The sequence below is a fragment of the Bactrocera latifrons genome, unplaced genomic scaffold (genome assembly GCF_001853355.1).
Source record: "Bactrocera latifrons isolate USDA-ARS-PBARC rearing strain unplaced genomic scaffold, ASM185335v1 scaffold_29, whole genome shotgun sequence".
NCBI lineage: Eukaryota > Metazoa > Arthropoda > Insecta > Diptera > Tephritidae > Bactrocera > Bactrocera latifrons.
Window position 1 is genome coordinate 756,262 of NW_017536518.1, and position 17,978 is coordinate 774,239.

The 17,978-nt window shown below is 29.9% G+C and overlaps 1 protein-coding gene across 26 annotated transcripts in view; it reads left to right on the forward strand.

Annotated features, from left to right (window-relative positions):
* Positions 1–17,978, forward strand: part of LOC108970191 (calcium-activated potassium channel slowpoke) — a 136,797-nt gene that overhangs the window by 47,975 nt on the left and 70,844 nt on the right. For 17 of the 26 annotated variants that reach the window (XM_018935413.1, XM_018935409.1, XM_018935426.1 and 14 more), the window contains exon 7: positions 2,698–2,789. In XM_018935413.1, the coding sequence (XP_018790958.1) occupies positions 2,698–2,789 (92 nt within the window). Of the gene's footprint in view, positions 1–2,697; positions 2,790–9,488; positions 9,581–16,791; positions 16,884–17,978 lie in introns of all 26 variants that reach the window. The other 9 variants (XM_018935405.1, XM_018935427.1, XM_018935407.1 and 6 more) reach the window with 2 other exon arrangements.

Genomic DNA, 17,978 nt, shown 5'->3' on the forward strand with positions numbered 1-17,978 from the left:
TAAAAACTTTAACCAAAAAAATTGAAAAGCTTAGGTTATAATAAAATTAAACAGCGAAAACGTTGCGCCCGCATTATTTGGAGGGCACAAAATATGTATTTAACAGCGTGAGTTAATGTACAATATTTAAAAATATTATAAGTGTGAGGTAATATTTTAGCGCAACAACACAGTCCACCATATTTAAACCCAATTATAACTTAAGAGTATTACCCTGCATTTTTCCACAAAACAAGCGCCAAAGAGAGTAAAACTTAGTGGCCCATGAAAACATGTTATATAAAGCTTTTTTGAAGCTTTTTCTAGGTAAACCCACCATACACGCGCTTTGGTAGCAATGAGCTTTCTCCTCATTGCCGTTTGTTTGCTTTGTTCGTTGGTTAGCATGGCAGCCGCAGATTATTGAATGATTTACCAAATACCCAATTTAAAATCCCGAAAAGTTCCTTTTCCACTGAAAAAAAAATTGGTTCAAACTATAATTGCAGAAAATAAAAAATAGTCATTATATAAAAATGCAAAAAGTAGTGGTGTGAATGGAAGTTTTTACAAAAACAAAGAAGTGAAGTTTATAGTTTCCCTTATATCGATTTTTTCTAAAGCTTTAAAATCGTTTTCCCCAAATAAAATACTTACAAAGTTATATAGACGTATTTAGTCTAAAAATTAGTGTAACGGTAATAATTTGTTAAAAAATTTAAATTATTAATTTTTTTCAGCAATAGCGAACCCAAACTCTCCACTTTAGCTTACATTTATTACTTCCAAAGTGTCTCCACAATAGTTTTAATAAAAAAGTAAACAAAGGCATTAAAAATATTAAAATTTTAAAAAATATTTTTCTAAAACTATTTTAGTGTTTATTTACATTAACACAGTTTTTGACGTTTTGGCGAATTATTGTTAATTCGTATAGTTAAACAGTCAATGCAACTACTATTAGATTGTATAAAACCAGAATTAGAGAGTTAATTATAGCATCTATTTTATTGTCACTAATTTAGTTAAGGCTTCATGATTTTCCAAATCCGTCACTAACTCGTTTTTAGTGCCATTATTCACATAATTTTTTAGCTTATCGAAATTTACATTTTCCAAATTGTATATGAGACAAGCATACACATATTTGTGCACAGGTTTTTTTTTCATTTTTAATCCATGCTTCACCACTTCCCCTCTCCTTCTTTTCTATTTCATGCTTCAACATTTGACTTGAAATAAAAAAAATATAAAAATTTTTTAAACCGAAATTATACAAAAAAATGTTGTTTGTATTTAACCTTAATTAAATTTTGCTTTCGTAGTTCTTAGGTTAATAAATGAATATATTTTTATAAACGCTTTTAAGGCATGCAATTCGTTTTCATTTTTAGTTTTTTTTTTTTTTTTGTTGTTTTAAAACGAATACACAGTATATATAATATATATATTTAGCAACAATTGAATAAGATTTTCAGATCCTTGAAGATACCTTTTGCTCATATAGTAACAAAAGCAAGAATTTGTTTTTCGAGATGAAGATAAATCTGAGGATTCTTAATTGCTTTATTCTTAAAACCTTTGAGCAATATAAATTCTTCAATCAAATGCTATTAAGCAGCAACTTTTTTTTCTGTTTCTGTCCAGCTTTATCTAAAACTGCTCTTAGATATCGAGCAGTTTCGCAGTTCAAGGGACTAGATGAAAAATCAAAATTAGACATCAAGTCGCTATTAAAGCTCGCAAAAAAAGCATTGACGTCCTGAGTGACGAACATTTTACCTTAATTAAAATTTAATCTCCAACTAGTATTACTAAGAACCAGAAGGTCTATATGTGGCTTGTATATCTTAACCGAACTTAACTTTTTCAGGATACAAAGGACCTTGAAAATTGTTCGCACTCCAAACACAAATTGCTTTCTTACTTAAGGGGTTTTTTTTCAAAATTTTTTTCTCATATGTAATATGAAATAAAATAATAAATAATATGAATATGAAAAATTCTAACTTTTTTTGGTACATACACCATTAACAAAAAAATTCTGAAATTTTTTGAAAAATAAAAAAAAACTATGCTGAAAAAAGTACGTGTTTTAGTTAAAAATTTAACTTAGAACTCAGGCGAAGGAAAAAAGCTGAAAATTTTACTTTTGGCAGACATTTTTACAAAAAAAAAAATTAAAATTTCGAATAAACTTTTTTTCAAAAAGTTGTAATTGAAAAAAAATCTTTCATCTACGTCTCTGAGAATTGTATTCCAAAGATCTCTCGAGAAATACTGCCAATCTTGTTCAAAAACACAGTTTCTCCAGTTTTAAAGGCTGTATTACTCGGTATATATTTTATAAACTGCAGTTTAATATATGAATATTACAATACTCACTTTCTTTATACATTTAGCAAGTATCCACAATGGTTACCGAATCTTCAAAAATATTTGAAAACCGTTTTGTTACTTTCTGAGCAAAAGTGTGCTTTGAGTATAAAACAATACTTTCTTAATAAATAATAAATTATACACAGGCAGCAAAGAAGATAAATAACATACAAAATAAAAAAAATATAGTGTTTACAGTTTCTAACAAACTGAACTAACCAACAATTAAGCATAAAAATCAAAAAATATTGAAAAATAAGAAACCACTTATATGTTTATCTAAGCACATACTCATTTATTTAACGTGTACACATATAAATATATCATATGAAATTCTAGGCAATGTTTGCCAGCAGTATACCGGAAATAATAGAGCTCGTTGGTAGTGGCAATAAATATGGCGGTGAACTGAAAAGAGAACACGGAAAGAGGTAGTCTAAAGCAAATCAAACTGTCTACAAATAATATCAATAAATAATTTATTGCAATAAAAGTACAAATAAATATATATACTAAATATTATGATACCTTCGTACACACAACATAAATATATATAGTTACTTACTCGTATATAGTAAATTCAAATTTCCATCAAAGTAATTATACCAGACAAAAATATTTTTTGAATACCTAACTGTTACATATTACTATGGCATCCGATCTTTCATAATAACGAATATCTTTTTTTCGCTAAAATGAACTGAAATAATTATAAGTATATAGCGAAACAGGTTTTCATTTGTGTATGCGCAGTTTTAGTTATATTTTTAGTGCCAAAGCTGTAAAAGACTGCTATTACCATGACTAATTTTTTAAATTTTTTTTATAGAATGGTTTAATTGTTCTAAATAAAAATAATAAATAAATTGCCTATAATTAGGCATGATGGTGGCAAACGTTTTTCTTTTCAAATATTTGGTTCTGCATAATGGTTTTTTTGCAATACGTAGTAATATATAAAATAGTTTAGAACTGTTTAGCGCCAATTAGAGATCCAAAGTCTAGCCAGATCTTTCTATACCTTTTATTTTCAACGGAGTGTAGATTTTCCTTTAATTCTGCTTCCCCCCGGGGGGTATTGCGTCGAGTGCTTTCAGAGCTGGAGTGTTCTCATCTATTCGCACGACATGACGTTGCGGGTGTGTCTTAATTCGCTGAACTATGTCAATGTCATCGTATATTTCGTACAGCTCATCGTTCCATCGTTCGCCGTTGTCAATGCATGGAAGCTTCCTCTCGAAAACTCGTAACACCGATTCATCAAATATTGTCATCGTACATGCCTCTGCATCATATAGCAGGACGGAGACTTGTAGAATTTGGTCTTTGTTCGTCGAGAGGGCTTTACTCCTCAATTGCCTACTTAGTCTGAAGTAGCACCTACTGGTAAAAGTTATTCTGCGTTGGATTCCGAGTCCGAGTTGTTGGTGTTAATTCTGGTTTCAAAAAAAGATGAAATTCTCTACAACTTCGAAGTTATGGCTGTTAACAGCGACCTAGCCGCGAGTGCGATGACCGCTTATTTAAATAATAATTCAGCTATTTTTAGTGCACTATTTGCAACCCATTTTTTGTATACATAGAGAAAGTTTTTAATGAAAGAAAAATACGAAAAAAGCAATGTATTCAAAATTAACTCTAAAATTAATTTTTTTAATTATCTTTGTTATTTTTCTTAACTTTTCAAAACTGGTTAAAAATGAGCCGCTTTTATTTATAAAGTGAACTAGCAGTCTTTTATAGTTTTTGTAATTACAAACAATTAAAGTTGAATTAAACAAGCAAGTGTGTCTAGCTAATTATTATTTTTAATTAATTAATTAAAATTTTTAAAACATTCTTTTTTAAAATTAATTGCATGGAAGTGCATTTCCTTAATTCTACATTGAAACAAGATAAATTAGCATAGCTCTATGAACATATACAACACACATTCGCTAAATAAATTCCACTTTAATTTTATTGTTTAGGCATTTTTTTAACATTTTATTTATTTTAAGAAATTTTATTTACATAATTTGATATCATATAATTTTTTTTCCTTAAATACAATAATTAAGAAAAACGCGATATCTCTTTCCGCTTTCGTAACCCTTTGCTGATTAACACTAAGTATATAACGGTGCCTATACCTCAATAATATATATGTGAATTTATTAACTAAAGATCAAGCGTTTCTTCCTAAAATATATATACGCTTAGCAAGCAAGCAGCTCTAATGTATAAAGCCAACGCTTTAATTGTCGAAGTTTTTCTCGAGTCTGGCGTATTTTTAATTAGCCCTATTTTTGTGTAACGATTAGTCTGTTACCCTTTTGTTTCAGTTACGTCCACTATACTTTACATATATGTATGTTTTATTAACAGTTTTGCTTTGAACACATCACCAACAAATTAAAATTAATTCACAATCAATATAACTAGTTACTATGAAAAAAATATGAAATATTTGTCCAAGAAGTGAATCCCATAAAATGATGTAAGCGCCACCATAATATAAATATACATAGTTATATTGCCAGTAATTACATGTTAAATATTAATGTTTATGTAAATTTTTAGTATTCTAATTTTCTAGTTCTGTTCTAAGTATTTAAAGATGTTATTCATAGCATACAGTATTTTTCATATGGTAGTAGCGTATATTTCAAGTTACAGTATTTTTGTTGTAGTATTCTACAGTTCATACTTCAGTTTATGCGCCATTGCCTCTACCTCTCATTCATCTCAGTGGCTCCACACAGCCTTCTAGCCGCAAAATCACATTTTAAGTTTGAAAGGATAAAAATATAATCATTATATTTCGTTGCATAGTTGTATTATGTTCACAGTTATTTAGCATACAGTTATTTTCGTGTATCCTTTAATACATTCAAGCCGTTTGTTCGCTAAACTATTATCATTAAATAAGTAAGTTTAGCATTCTGTAATGAAGAACGTATTTAACCTGTTTCATAGCATCATCATATATAATTTTGAGAACCGTTATTTTGTCATTTGTTTCGTTTTTACTTCGAATTTGTTATTGGTACAGTCTGTGACTTATTCGTTCACACTGAGAGTCATCGTTATATACATTTTCATACTCTTTTACATACCTGTATGTGTAATATAGAAGATACACACTTGTTTTTTTTTTTTTTTTTTTTTTTTTTTTTTTTTTTTTTTTTTTTTTTTTTTTTTTTTTTGGTAAATTTCAATATATTTAGAATCTGTTTATAATTCACATTGTCCAAAAGTATAAGTTTTATTATGTCTTAGACTTAAATTCAATGGATTTTCATGTTCCTAATTGTGAAATTAACGTTGCAGAGTGCTTAAAGCCATATTTCTAAAGCGAATATAACAGTGTTGAATTTTTAAGCTAGATTCATTTACAACTTCTGCATTTCATGAATAAAATTTGGACATAAACTGAGTATTTGAAAGTCATAAGATTTCAAGCACAATCCTTATAAAATCTATCTATCAACTGAATGAAACAAAATTTTAAATTGAATTTTCAAAGTTTTCAACACTTCAAATCGCCTATATATATGACGCGAAAATGCTTTAGTATGTTACAAATTCAAAATTCATACTTTTTGAGGCCTTAGCATTTTATACCATAAAAAGCCTAGCTATGGGGAGAATCATGAAGGCATCGAACAAAAATACGCGCTTAGTACTATTTTCAAAAATAATTTCTTTAACAGAAAGCCTTTATCTAGAAAAATATAATATATACTATATTACCTTGGACATTCGATAAATACAATCTATACAGTAGACATACCAGTGTAGAAAGTACACTCTTCTAACGATCGTATTACCCATTCATCTTCTTCATTAAAAACCTCATTTATAATAATTATTATTATATATAAAAATAACTTTAATAACTCTAAAATTATATCTATACTATTAAAATATAATATAGCATATATCTACTATCATTTTCATTTATCATATGTGCATTTTAATAGTTTATGTGATATAAAATTATTGGTCACGCATCGAATGTTTCCGAAAAAAATATTGAAATAACAAAATTAAGCACCCAGAAAATAAAATTAACACTTTTAAAATTTCGAAAATAAAATTTTGTTTATATAGTTATGAAAACTACCTGAAAAGCAAAACCGGAAAATCTAACTGAAATAGTTGCAATATTAGATATTAGTGTTCTTGATAGCCTGATTTTAAATATGTACAAGGTGTGCTCCAAAGTAAACAGGACTTAAAATAAAACAGAACAAATGAAGCAATATATTTTATTCAAAATAGTCTCATTCTGCTTTAATACACGGTCCAAAAGAATGTCGAACGAGTGTTTTGGGAAGAAAGAAGCCGCATGGGGCTATATCAGGTGAATACGTGGAGTGGTTAATGGTTAAAATGGTTAAAATTTTTGGTCAAATAATCGGTCACAAGCGTCGATCGATGAGTTCAACTTTTGGTCGTGAGTCAATTTGTGAGGAACAAACCGTGCACACACCTTTCGTAAGCCCAAATGTGCGGACAAACTGCGATAAATCAATGTCTTCGAGAAGTTCAATTCCATTTCCATGAATTTCAATAATGACTTCGGCTGATTTTTGATGAATTCACGCATAGTTTCGACGGTGATCACGGATTTTGATTGGCCCGCATGTTGATCGTCATTTACGTCCTCCCGACCACTTTGAAAACGTTGAAACCACTCGCACACTCTACTACGGGTTAGGCAATCGTCGCCATAACCAATTTTTACCAATTTAAAAAAAAAATTTAATGATGGCTCTTTGTTCGAAGCTCATTTTCGCACAGATAACACAGACATACTAGAACTTAAAACGCAATAACTTCATTTCCAATCGATGAAAATATGGACAATCGATAAAGATATCTATATAACGCAACAGTCGACATATAGATGGCACCACCTGGGAGCCCTGTTTACTTTGGAATGGACCTTGTACATATATAGCGTGCATCATTTCAAGGTTCCCTTCTTTTTTAAAGAAAAATCACAGAAACTTCAAATTGATTAGGGAATGTTTATTATCATTCGAAACAACATTCCTTGGATGGTCCATTCTCTCAGATGGTCCATTCGTTGAGTTCAATTTTCGATGACTAGTTCGAATATTTCGACTGAAAACTATGGAATGACACGTGTAATGTTTTTCTTATGGACTTAGACTTTACATATTCCCACAAGCCGGTCAAAAACGTGAAATTATCTGCTCACGTTTGCTCGCCGTCTTGTTGAAAACCAAACTTTTCAGGTTGCTCTCTTTTACACACCCAATCGCCGGATCCTTTCGGAACTTTTTAAGAGCCCATAGAGCGAAGCGATTTTACTTAAAGTGGTCGAGCGACTTCAGTCTTTGCAAAGCCTATATTCTCCTTGCTTTCAATTTAAGATCTCCATACGTCAAAAAATAGTAGCAGCAAATGCTGTTACAATCTACTCCTTCTACTATAGARAAAGAATTTCAAACCGCTGTTGGCTTATGGCGAAATTTCTCTCTTATGTTTTAACAAAAGGGTCTTAATTAACTAAGATGTATATTCTATAAATCATTCATTACTATTTGTATAAAATAAATAATTATAGATTTCTCTGGGATAATGTTATAATAATGAATTTAATAAAAACCAATTCTCAATTTATTACTGATATCACACCACATCCCAGTGTATACTAGTAAATAACAAAATGCTCTTATGAGAGTATTTAAAAGAATCGGTTTTCAGGAAAACAAATGTGTCTCATCCTTTTTAATGATTATCATACAAATATATTGCAGTAAACTTTAAAGGCGTAAAAATCCTATTTTAATCATTACAATGCCTTCCTCATTTAGCTATAAGTAGACATTTTATTTTGAATCTTTCAACATTATTGCCATCCACGACTAACTACACTGTAATAAAAAATTCTGCTTCTGTTTAATACATTACATTAATATGCAATATTTTCGATTGATTTTGGTATGCACTTACTCACATTCATTTCACACTTTCTTTAAACTGCGCTCTCGCTCATCTACTACTCTACGTTCTATCGTCTCTCTCCACCCCAAATGTGCATCTAAGCTGCATACATGTACTTTGTAAATAACTCAAGTATTTTTTTTTTTTTATTAACATTATTAAGTAAAAGCACTTTTGAGAAAATAATATAATAGTTTATTGAAGATTTCAAACCTAATCGTACAGTGTAAGTATTTGCAATAGCTGAGTATTATGAAAGCAACCAAAACAGTAAAACAGTGTTTGTTTCTTTAGTCTTTTGTACAGTACGTACTGCTGCACACCTACATATGTACTATGAAACTGCTTAGGGTTTTCATTAATAAATTTAGCATTAAATATATAGGCGCATTCACAGTAACTATAACACACGTAAAACAAATAAATGTATATATTAAATAAAAAAATGAATTTGTAAAATGCAATCACCAATACAACCACGTTTTAGCGGCGCCTCTTTAGCGTAAACAAAAGTAATAATTTCATATTAATTACAGTGTAAAAGTATTTGAAGTGAATTCAATTTTTTCCACTTATCTTTTTCACTATTTTGCCTTCTCTACTCAGTAAATAGAAAATAAATATATTTTTTTCATTAAATTAAATTTCCTCAGGACTTCTACTAGTAATGAGTATTCTATTTAAATATGTAGCAGTAAAAAACGAATAATAAATTATAAAAGTGTTGGTGTGTGGGTTTGTGTGCGTGCAACGTGCGCAATTTGTGTGTGTATGTGCGTTAGTGTATGTAAGCAGGTTTATATATGTGTATATTTGCTACGCTGCCCACAGCTGTTTGCGATGTCTACGTAAAAAGGCACCCATTAACATGTTTAGGTGTAAATACAAATACAAGAAATACATATGTGCCACTACAACAACAAAGGTCACTATTAGTAGTATAAGTGGTAAAAACTGCGAGTGTTTGTGATTTCCGAAAACTATAAAAAATAAAAAATTATATAAAAAATATAATATATTTTTTTTTTAACGGAAGGCCTTGTCGTCTTTTCTATTAAAAATATATATAAAAAAATGTTTTTTGAACTTTGTACTACCTATCCCGCTCCCGTGTATATTTGTACATAATTATATGAATTTATATAAATGTATATGTGTGTTAACTTTAGGCTGTGTTCGCTAGTTGGATACCAGAAATCACTGAACTGGCAGCGCAAAGAAGCAAATATGGTGGAACATATAGCAAGGATCCTAGAAAAAGGTACACCAACCACTGCGTTGTACCGCTCTAGCGTTAAACTATACCTACATACTACATACATATATACTATGAATCAATTACTACCCACATACAGAAACAAAAAATAAACCAAACCAAACCAAATATACTACATCATTACTTAATTAGTATGATAAGTGATTAAGTAAGCATTTAAGCTAAAAATTAAAAATTACTGAAAAATAATTCATTTGACTCACTCAATTTGAATTTTATCGCATAAACTGAACAATCCAAAATACAATAAATATATATACAATTCAATTAGCTTACTAAATTTAGTGAACTTTTAGTATAAATATTTTTACAAAAAATATTTTTTTATTTTATTTTTAATTTTTTTCGTTCTTCATTTGCTTTAACGTTTGTATACTTTTGATTTCTTTCTCTTTCGCTGAAACACTTGAGATTTGTATTTTCTACTCTGAAATCAACATAAAACTCTGCAAATGCAAACTCAAGTTGCAAACACAAGCGCAAATGCAATGAAATTTTTAACAAAAAATACAATTTTTTTTTTTTGTGAAAAGTGAAAAAGCATTTACAATACCTTTTGACAGCCTTGTGCGCATATTATGAACCAACAACATTTTCTCTATAGAATGCTTACCCAAATCCAACGCAAAAAATTACTGTTAGTTTGTTTTCAATGTACCGTTTATGTATTTCCAATTTCATTTAACTGAAATGAAGAAAATAACAACAAAAACAAATAAATGAAAATTAGTTAGAAAACCAGCGTTGATCAGAAAAGCATTGGTTTCTTGGCGGCATGTGTTTCTAATACTTTCTATATGTGTTCGGCTTTACATATATAGATAAACATATACTTTCCACTCCACTCTCCACATAACGTCTAAGTAGCAGCGAGGCGGTAACCAATTTGCTAGTCTAAGAGCTATTTTTGTAAGGCATATCAGCGTTAGTGTGAACACCTGCAAATCAGAAAAAATAATTAAAATTCAACAAATTATTTTTATAAATATGTATAATTTTGGAAAAATGTAATTAGTTACAGAAATTAGCATACAAATGTATAACACGCAATATAAAAGGCTTTTAAAAGCAAAAGCTTTTTTTATTTTACATTTTTGCTTCAACTCAAACAATAATATATATATATGCATATACATTTTTTTAGGTGGCAAATAAGAAAAAAACATTAAATAATATTTTTTAAAAACACTAAAAAATAGTTTTGTATAATTTTTTTGAAAAATAAAATTTCTATTTTTAATTTAAAATTATTATTTCATTTATATTTATTGTAAACGTGCTCACTTCTGCAAATTAAGACTGGCATTTGCTTTCTAAATGTTTTCATTCTGCAATAAAAATCGTTGTTAATAAAATTTTGTACCCAACGTGCATTCCTAAACACGCTTCCACTCCACATAACATACATACAAATGCTTGTTATTCCAAATATAACTATGCATACATACACCATCACCTCGCTTTAGTTATGAATATGTTCCTATCAAGTTTTATTAGTTAATTTTAATATAAATATGAGTTATATTATGAGTTTTTTCGTAGTTCAAACAAAGCACGCAAAAATAAAGATAAATAATTAGAAATACAAATTTGTTATCCGGTGAGACAACTATTATCAGGGAATGTATTGAAAATATGGCAATTCTGCAGTTACACCTTTTATTTCACACTTTCTATAATTTTTTTAAATTTAAAAATTGCATAATATTATAATTTTGCGCACTAAAAAGTATAAGTATAAAGAATGATTTCCAAAACCCAACCAAAAAAAGCTTATTTCGCATGCGAAAACTTCTACATATTTGAGGCAACCTAGCAAATACTTTTAACTAAGTAAAAACTCTGAGAATATTAGAAGTTGGGAATAATACAATTTTCAAACTTTGCTGATCAAAACTCACCTAAAAAATAAATTTTCCTCTTGTCTCTAATAATCTTCAAAAAATTTCGTGACCGGCCTATGTACACTGTTAATAAAGTTCTCACTTCTTTCATTTTATTTTAATGGGTGGTCCGTTTCCAGATTCCCTACTTTACAAAAAACTTAAAACTTAATGTGAACTATTTATTATCGTTCGAAACAGCATTCTTTGGCATTTATATTTTGAAGATTATTTCTCTCAAATATTGGCCGCGGCTACGTCTCAGATGGTCCTTCCATTGAGTCCAATTTTCGAGCATTTTGACTTGAAACTGGCGAATGATATGAATGAGGTTTCGCTCCAAGGTCTGATTCAAAGCGGGATTGTCCGCATAGATTTTAGACTTTACATATTCCCACCGGAAAGATATTTAACGATGTAATATCACACGGTATCTGTTCACCGAAGTGTTTTCTCAATCAATCCATTGATTTATGCGATGTGTGGGAAGTGGCTTCAATTTGAGGCATCAAATAGTCGGTTATCGTGGCTCGATAACGGTCGCCTTTGACGGTTACGTTCTCGTGATGATTCCACAGCCACACTAAACCATTGTTTTTTCTGGATAAAATGTCAGCTCTTGAATCTCTTCAAGTTGCTCTTCGTCCCAAATGCGGCAATTTTACTTGTTTACATACCCATTGAGCCATTAATACGTAGCTAAACTAAATTTGACTCGAAAATATTGGATCTTCTTGGAACTTTGCAAGAGACTATAGAGTGAATCGATATCGCTTGAAAAGGTCGAGCGGCTTCATCTTACAAAAGTTGTATTTTCTATGCTTTCAATTTAAGATCTCATAGTTAAAAGCTTCAAGTCGTCCTATACGTCAGTTCGAGTTGCTTCGAAGGGCGCTGAATCCACTCTCTACGGTCTTCGTTCACACTCTCAGCTACGGCTGGTATATTTTCTTCACTGCGTGCTGGAAGTATTCTATTCGGTCGAATATTTTCAAATAGTTAATGCTGGGTCTCAAGAAGGATGATATTGTTGCGAATAGTACGCTCAGTAAGGCGATTATGTCGATCATAAGTTGAGCGAAGCTTAAGAAAAATATTCTTTACAGATCATGAATTTTCGTAATAAAGTTTAACGATTTGTAAAAGTTGTTCACGTGTAAATCCTTCCACGGGGAAATTCGAAACAGTAGTGAACAAAAATAACATAACAGCTTAAAGAGACTCATGTGTGATCTGTAAAAAATGGCTATTTAATAACGTACCTCTATTTGGATCACCCGTTATTTAGATACTGCCTGAGTGTGATAAACTTTATGTTTTTGTTGTTAACTCTTCCACAACCCAAGATTTGCCGTGTTTGGAAACGCATTCAGCATAATTCGTGTATCCAAGTACTCTCCAAAAAATGAATTGTTGTTATACCGACTATGAAAACAGCGTTTCGAGATTAAGTTTTGAGAGCCGCATACTCTCAGTTAAAAACACTTCATATCTCCGAAACTATATATCGGATCAACATATTTACATATTTGCAAAAAAAAAATGATTTTTAGAAATTCACAAGTGGATATAACCTCTTAAAATAATAAATATTCTCAACTGTACCTGGTACAGACCTACATGAAGGCATCACCTAATTCAGATATAAAAACTGTTAACATTGCGGTTAATGTCTACGCTATTGCCTATAGCGTATTGCTTTATTGTTCTAGTAAATTTTGAAAATGTTTATTCTCGGTAATTTATTCTTTGATTCTTTTCGTATTCATGTATATATTTTATTTGCAAAAAAAAAAAAATAAAATAAAATAAAATAAGAAAGTACCTTAATAAGTCTTCCATAGGAGAATGTCATTGAGATAGATATCCATATGTAATAATATTCCTAATAATCGTACTTCTTTAGATTTATTTAAAGCTAAAAGGAAAAAAATATATAATTTTTCAGAGTTTAAATAAACGAATTTATAGCTAGGCATTCGAAGAAGTCTTACAATTATTTATTATTTAAAATAGCCACATATTTTCTGTATTTTCCGCAAAAAGTAGTACAATTTAACGCTTTTCGTCCATACTAAAAACACTTGTACTCGTACACGCTCTAAAACAAACGGACTTCTAGCAAAGGTGATACGAAAACCGACAAGTTTTGCCATGAGAATGCAGCGAGAAAGAAAGAAATCAAAACTATATTAAAGCTAAAATTGAAATTTTATAAATACATTGATGAGATAATATTTGTAAGAATCATAAAAACACAATTTATATTTTTTTACTTTCATTTATTTATTTATTTTTTCTTAAAGACTAATTTTTTCATTTGATTTTGTACTTACCGATTTTATACGAATTTTAACGCTGTGCTTTTACCCGACTTTAGTGCGATTTGTTAAAGTACCCGATTTAATACAAACTGCCTTTAATTTGCTTATTGTTTGAAAATGAAAAAAAATATATATATAGGATTCTGTTTTTGTTAAATAATTTTCCCTCTCACAATTCCTGGGTATAAGTACAACAATTTCACAAGTTTTTTTAGAGTTTGATGATGCTGTAGCTTTGCATACTGTTACTTAACGCAGTCGTATTTACACCGTTGAAATATATACTTACATATTTAGCAATAATTTATAGCGTATATATTTTTCTTGTAAATTAATAATAAAAACAAAGCAAAACAAAAAATAGTGTACAAATTATTATTGATAAAATATTTTTATTGAGTTCAATTTTATTGCTTGCACCGTTCGTTCATTCGTTCGTTCTCGTTCGTTCGCTCGTACTGTATGCCGCAGCCACGCATAGAAAAAGTCAGGTGAAAAGTTAACAAAAATTATTTTATTTAGCTTACGATATAATATATTATAAAAGACAACAACAACATGTTGATAAGAGCTACAGATTTATTTTACAACTGTCTCTAGCAAAAATTTCAAGCAACTATGCCAAATCATACAATGTCATCATTAAGTATACCTTTTTTATCCCTAAACTCCTATAATATCCTACTCAACTAACTCCACCAAAATTTCATCGATTAGTTGATTTTTTTCTAGAATTATTCACAATATTATCTTTGCCTAGGTCATTTAAAGCAATCATTTTAGCCAAGCGCGCACACTCACCCACAAGTAAAGTGCACCCTGTTTTAGTTTTTTATGCCACACTCCATTGTGTTTACCGTCATTATCGTTAGGGTAGTGTTGTTTTAGAAAACTAGCTTAGTTTTTTTTTAGCAAACTTGAGGTGCAAGAAATATAAAAAAATTTATATTTTATGATATATACATATATGTATTGGTAGGTGAATATACCATTAGATTTCAGCAATCTTAATTAAGCAAAAATTTATAGTCAGCAGTAATTAGTAGTAGGTTTTAGGTATACAAGTAAAAATTTCTACCATATATTTTAGCAGCCACAAATTTGTTGTTTTTTAAACTCCGTTGTAAATATGTCTAAATGAAAATATACTCGCAATTATACAACTATATTCACAACCTTTTATAGTTCGAATGTTTTGTTAGCTCTAAAATAAAACACATCCCCCCAAGAAATCAACGCCTTTATGCAAAATTTAGCCACTAGCTTAACAAAAATATCTTAAATGAAAACTACACTGTTACGAAACTAAATTTTTTATTGACTTGTACTCTGAAAACTGTTGGATTTACATACTTACTCTTTTGAACTACTCGTTTATGTAGGTACAACTAATCACAGTAATTCCGTTGTTGAGTTCGATTTTACTTGAAAATTTCATTTTCATTCGAATTTTAAATATAAATAGTTCTATGATTATTCTTATTTCGTTAGCATTACACTACAATAACGCATATTAAAGTATGTATCAATGTATGTATATAATACACTTTGTTCCATTTTGGTATAAACTCGTAAGCTGTCTGAAGAAGAAAACAAATAAAATTTCACTCACTGCGTTGCTTTGAACAGAGCGAAGGCCTTTAATACCAGGTGATATTAGTTGCAAATGGTCAATATTTTCTTAAAAAGTGATTTAAAAAATTCAAGCAATGTGTTCAGTGTTAAAAATTCTTAATATTTCTTTATAATAATTATTGCTACCGGTGAAGTTACCGGTTATATTACCAGCTAGTTACAAAAAAGCGCTACCAGAAACTTCTGTTTCTGTGAGTTTCGTTTCGATTGAATCGGCAAATCGAACCCCAAAAGTCGGTGTTAAACAGTGTGTGTGTTTGTTTTAGTTCTCACGCTAATTTTTACAATGTACTGATAATCATTATTATCGGTTATTTAACCGGTTAAATACACGAAAGCGCTACCAGAAATTTCTGTTTCTATGGGTTTCGAGAGACCGAACCGGCAAATATAGCCGCAAAAATCTGATAAGTTGGACTGTATGTATGTTTTAGTCTCCACGCAATTTTTACAATATATTGCAGTTTTGGAAGTCCTGATACAATTCTCAAAAACCAAAAAGTACAAAATGTGGTTTAAGGATTTCAAAACATTCAACTTCCTTTGCATTATTACACAGTTCCGTCTAGTTAGAGTTAATGAATTAATGTTTCTTTTGTAAAAAATGTTTTGAATTTGTTCTTTATATCAACTATTTGCGAAGTACTATTCTAAATAGTTCACGCGGCTAAGTCTGAGATTTCCTGCGTAGACTTTTGCTGCTCATTATGGACAAATTCTCTTTTGGTGTTGCCCATTTTGTTTACACGAGCGACGCAAGTCCAGCAACGAGTTGTGAAACTTCCAATTTCCTTTCGTATCATATTCTCTAATACTTAACGGCAGAGCACATTCGTCATGATTCCTTAGTCTCTTCTAGTCGTTACAATGAATTCACTGGATGAAAATAGTATTTTTTATACATTTTTTATGCGAAACCTTAAAACAAAAAGGGTTATGTTGTTGAAAACATTTTTTTAAATATAACTAAAATTCTTTTTATTTATACTTAAGTAGAAAAAATAGAATTAAAAATATTTAACTGAACATTTGTACACATTGCTTTTACAACAAGATCAAAAACCACAATAAAACTAAATTATCAAAGCGAAAAGATCTGCAAATTAGCTAGGGACCTCAAGCGCTGCCAGTAGTACTGGGTTCCATATGTAGCACATTTACAAAACCAGCAAGAAAATAAAAAAAAAATACCAAAAAATAATAACTAAAAAACAAAGCATAAACAAATAAAATTTCGTTTTCAGCGTCCAACGTTAAAAAAAACTAACAAAAAATATCCAAAAATAAAAACTAATGAAAGAAATAATTTTATTCAAACTCTTCACTATCAATTCATTTCTCACACTGAACACAGGCGATTTTTGCAAGTTGTATACCTGAGATAATAGACTTGATTGGAACAAGAGCCAAATATGGGGGCACGTTAAAAAATGAAAAGGGTCGAAGGTGAGACAATTTTAACAAGCAAACAACTTTTACGTTTATAAATCGTTCATAACGAAAACGATCAACTAAAATACGAAATAGCTACAACTAGCGTCAAAATTTAATTAAATTTATTTTTAATTATAGAAATTATCAATTAGCTTTAAACTATGAAAAAAACTATTATTTTTTTCTTTTAACTATACAAGTAAATCGTAGCAAATAAACACCAAATCAAAATGAAATTTCTGCAAGAAAAAAATCAAAAAAAAAAAAAAAAGAAAATGCTAACAAAAAATATTTCCTTTAAATACCGTAAACGCGTGTGTATCGTAAAACAAACAGCGTTTAAGGCTGGTAAAAAATACTTTTTACAAAAAAAATAAAATTTAACACTTTATGATAAGTATTTTAAACTAACTACTAAAGTTCCATTACTTTATTTTAAGTGTTTTCGTTTTCCTTTTGCCGCTCATCCATACAAACAAATCAAATTTTGCTATTTCGAATAATTTATTTCACCTAAAAATTATGCAAATCAAATCACTATAAGCAAAGTAATTGAAAAAAATCAAAAATAATATGTAATAATTGAACCAATGCAATTTTTTTGTTTGCTTCAAAGAAAAAAGTGTATGAAATTTTATTTTGATTTTTAATGCAATGCAAATTAAGCAATCACACACCAATTACATTAGGAAAACATGAGAAAATCACAGCAAAAATGCAATATCTAAATAAACATTATCAAATTAGCCCAACTCCAACAATCAGACAAACAAATATTGAAAATTTACAAAAACTAAAACCCAGCTACCAACATCAGCACTCCACCAAAGAAAGCCCTTCAACCGCCCACATTCCATACATGCATGCGCACACAATGAAAAATTGCACAAATGCCGAAAAAAGTGTAGGAAAATCATTGGCAACGTTAAGAAAAACCGCACAGATCCATCACATCACATGCCCCTGCACGCAGCCCAACTAGCCACGCACCTGCCCAACACCCAACAGCGACTTCCGCAACACAATACACTGCATATATGACATGCCAACGAACACACTGGCGGCAAGCAAATTAGCCCACGCACATTTCACAACAACACTTACAAA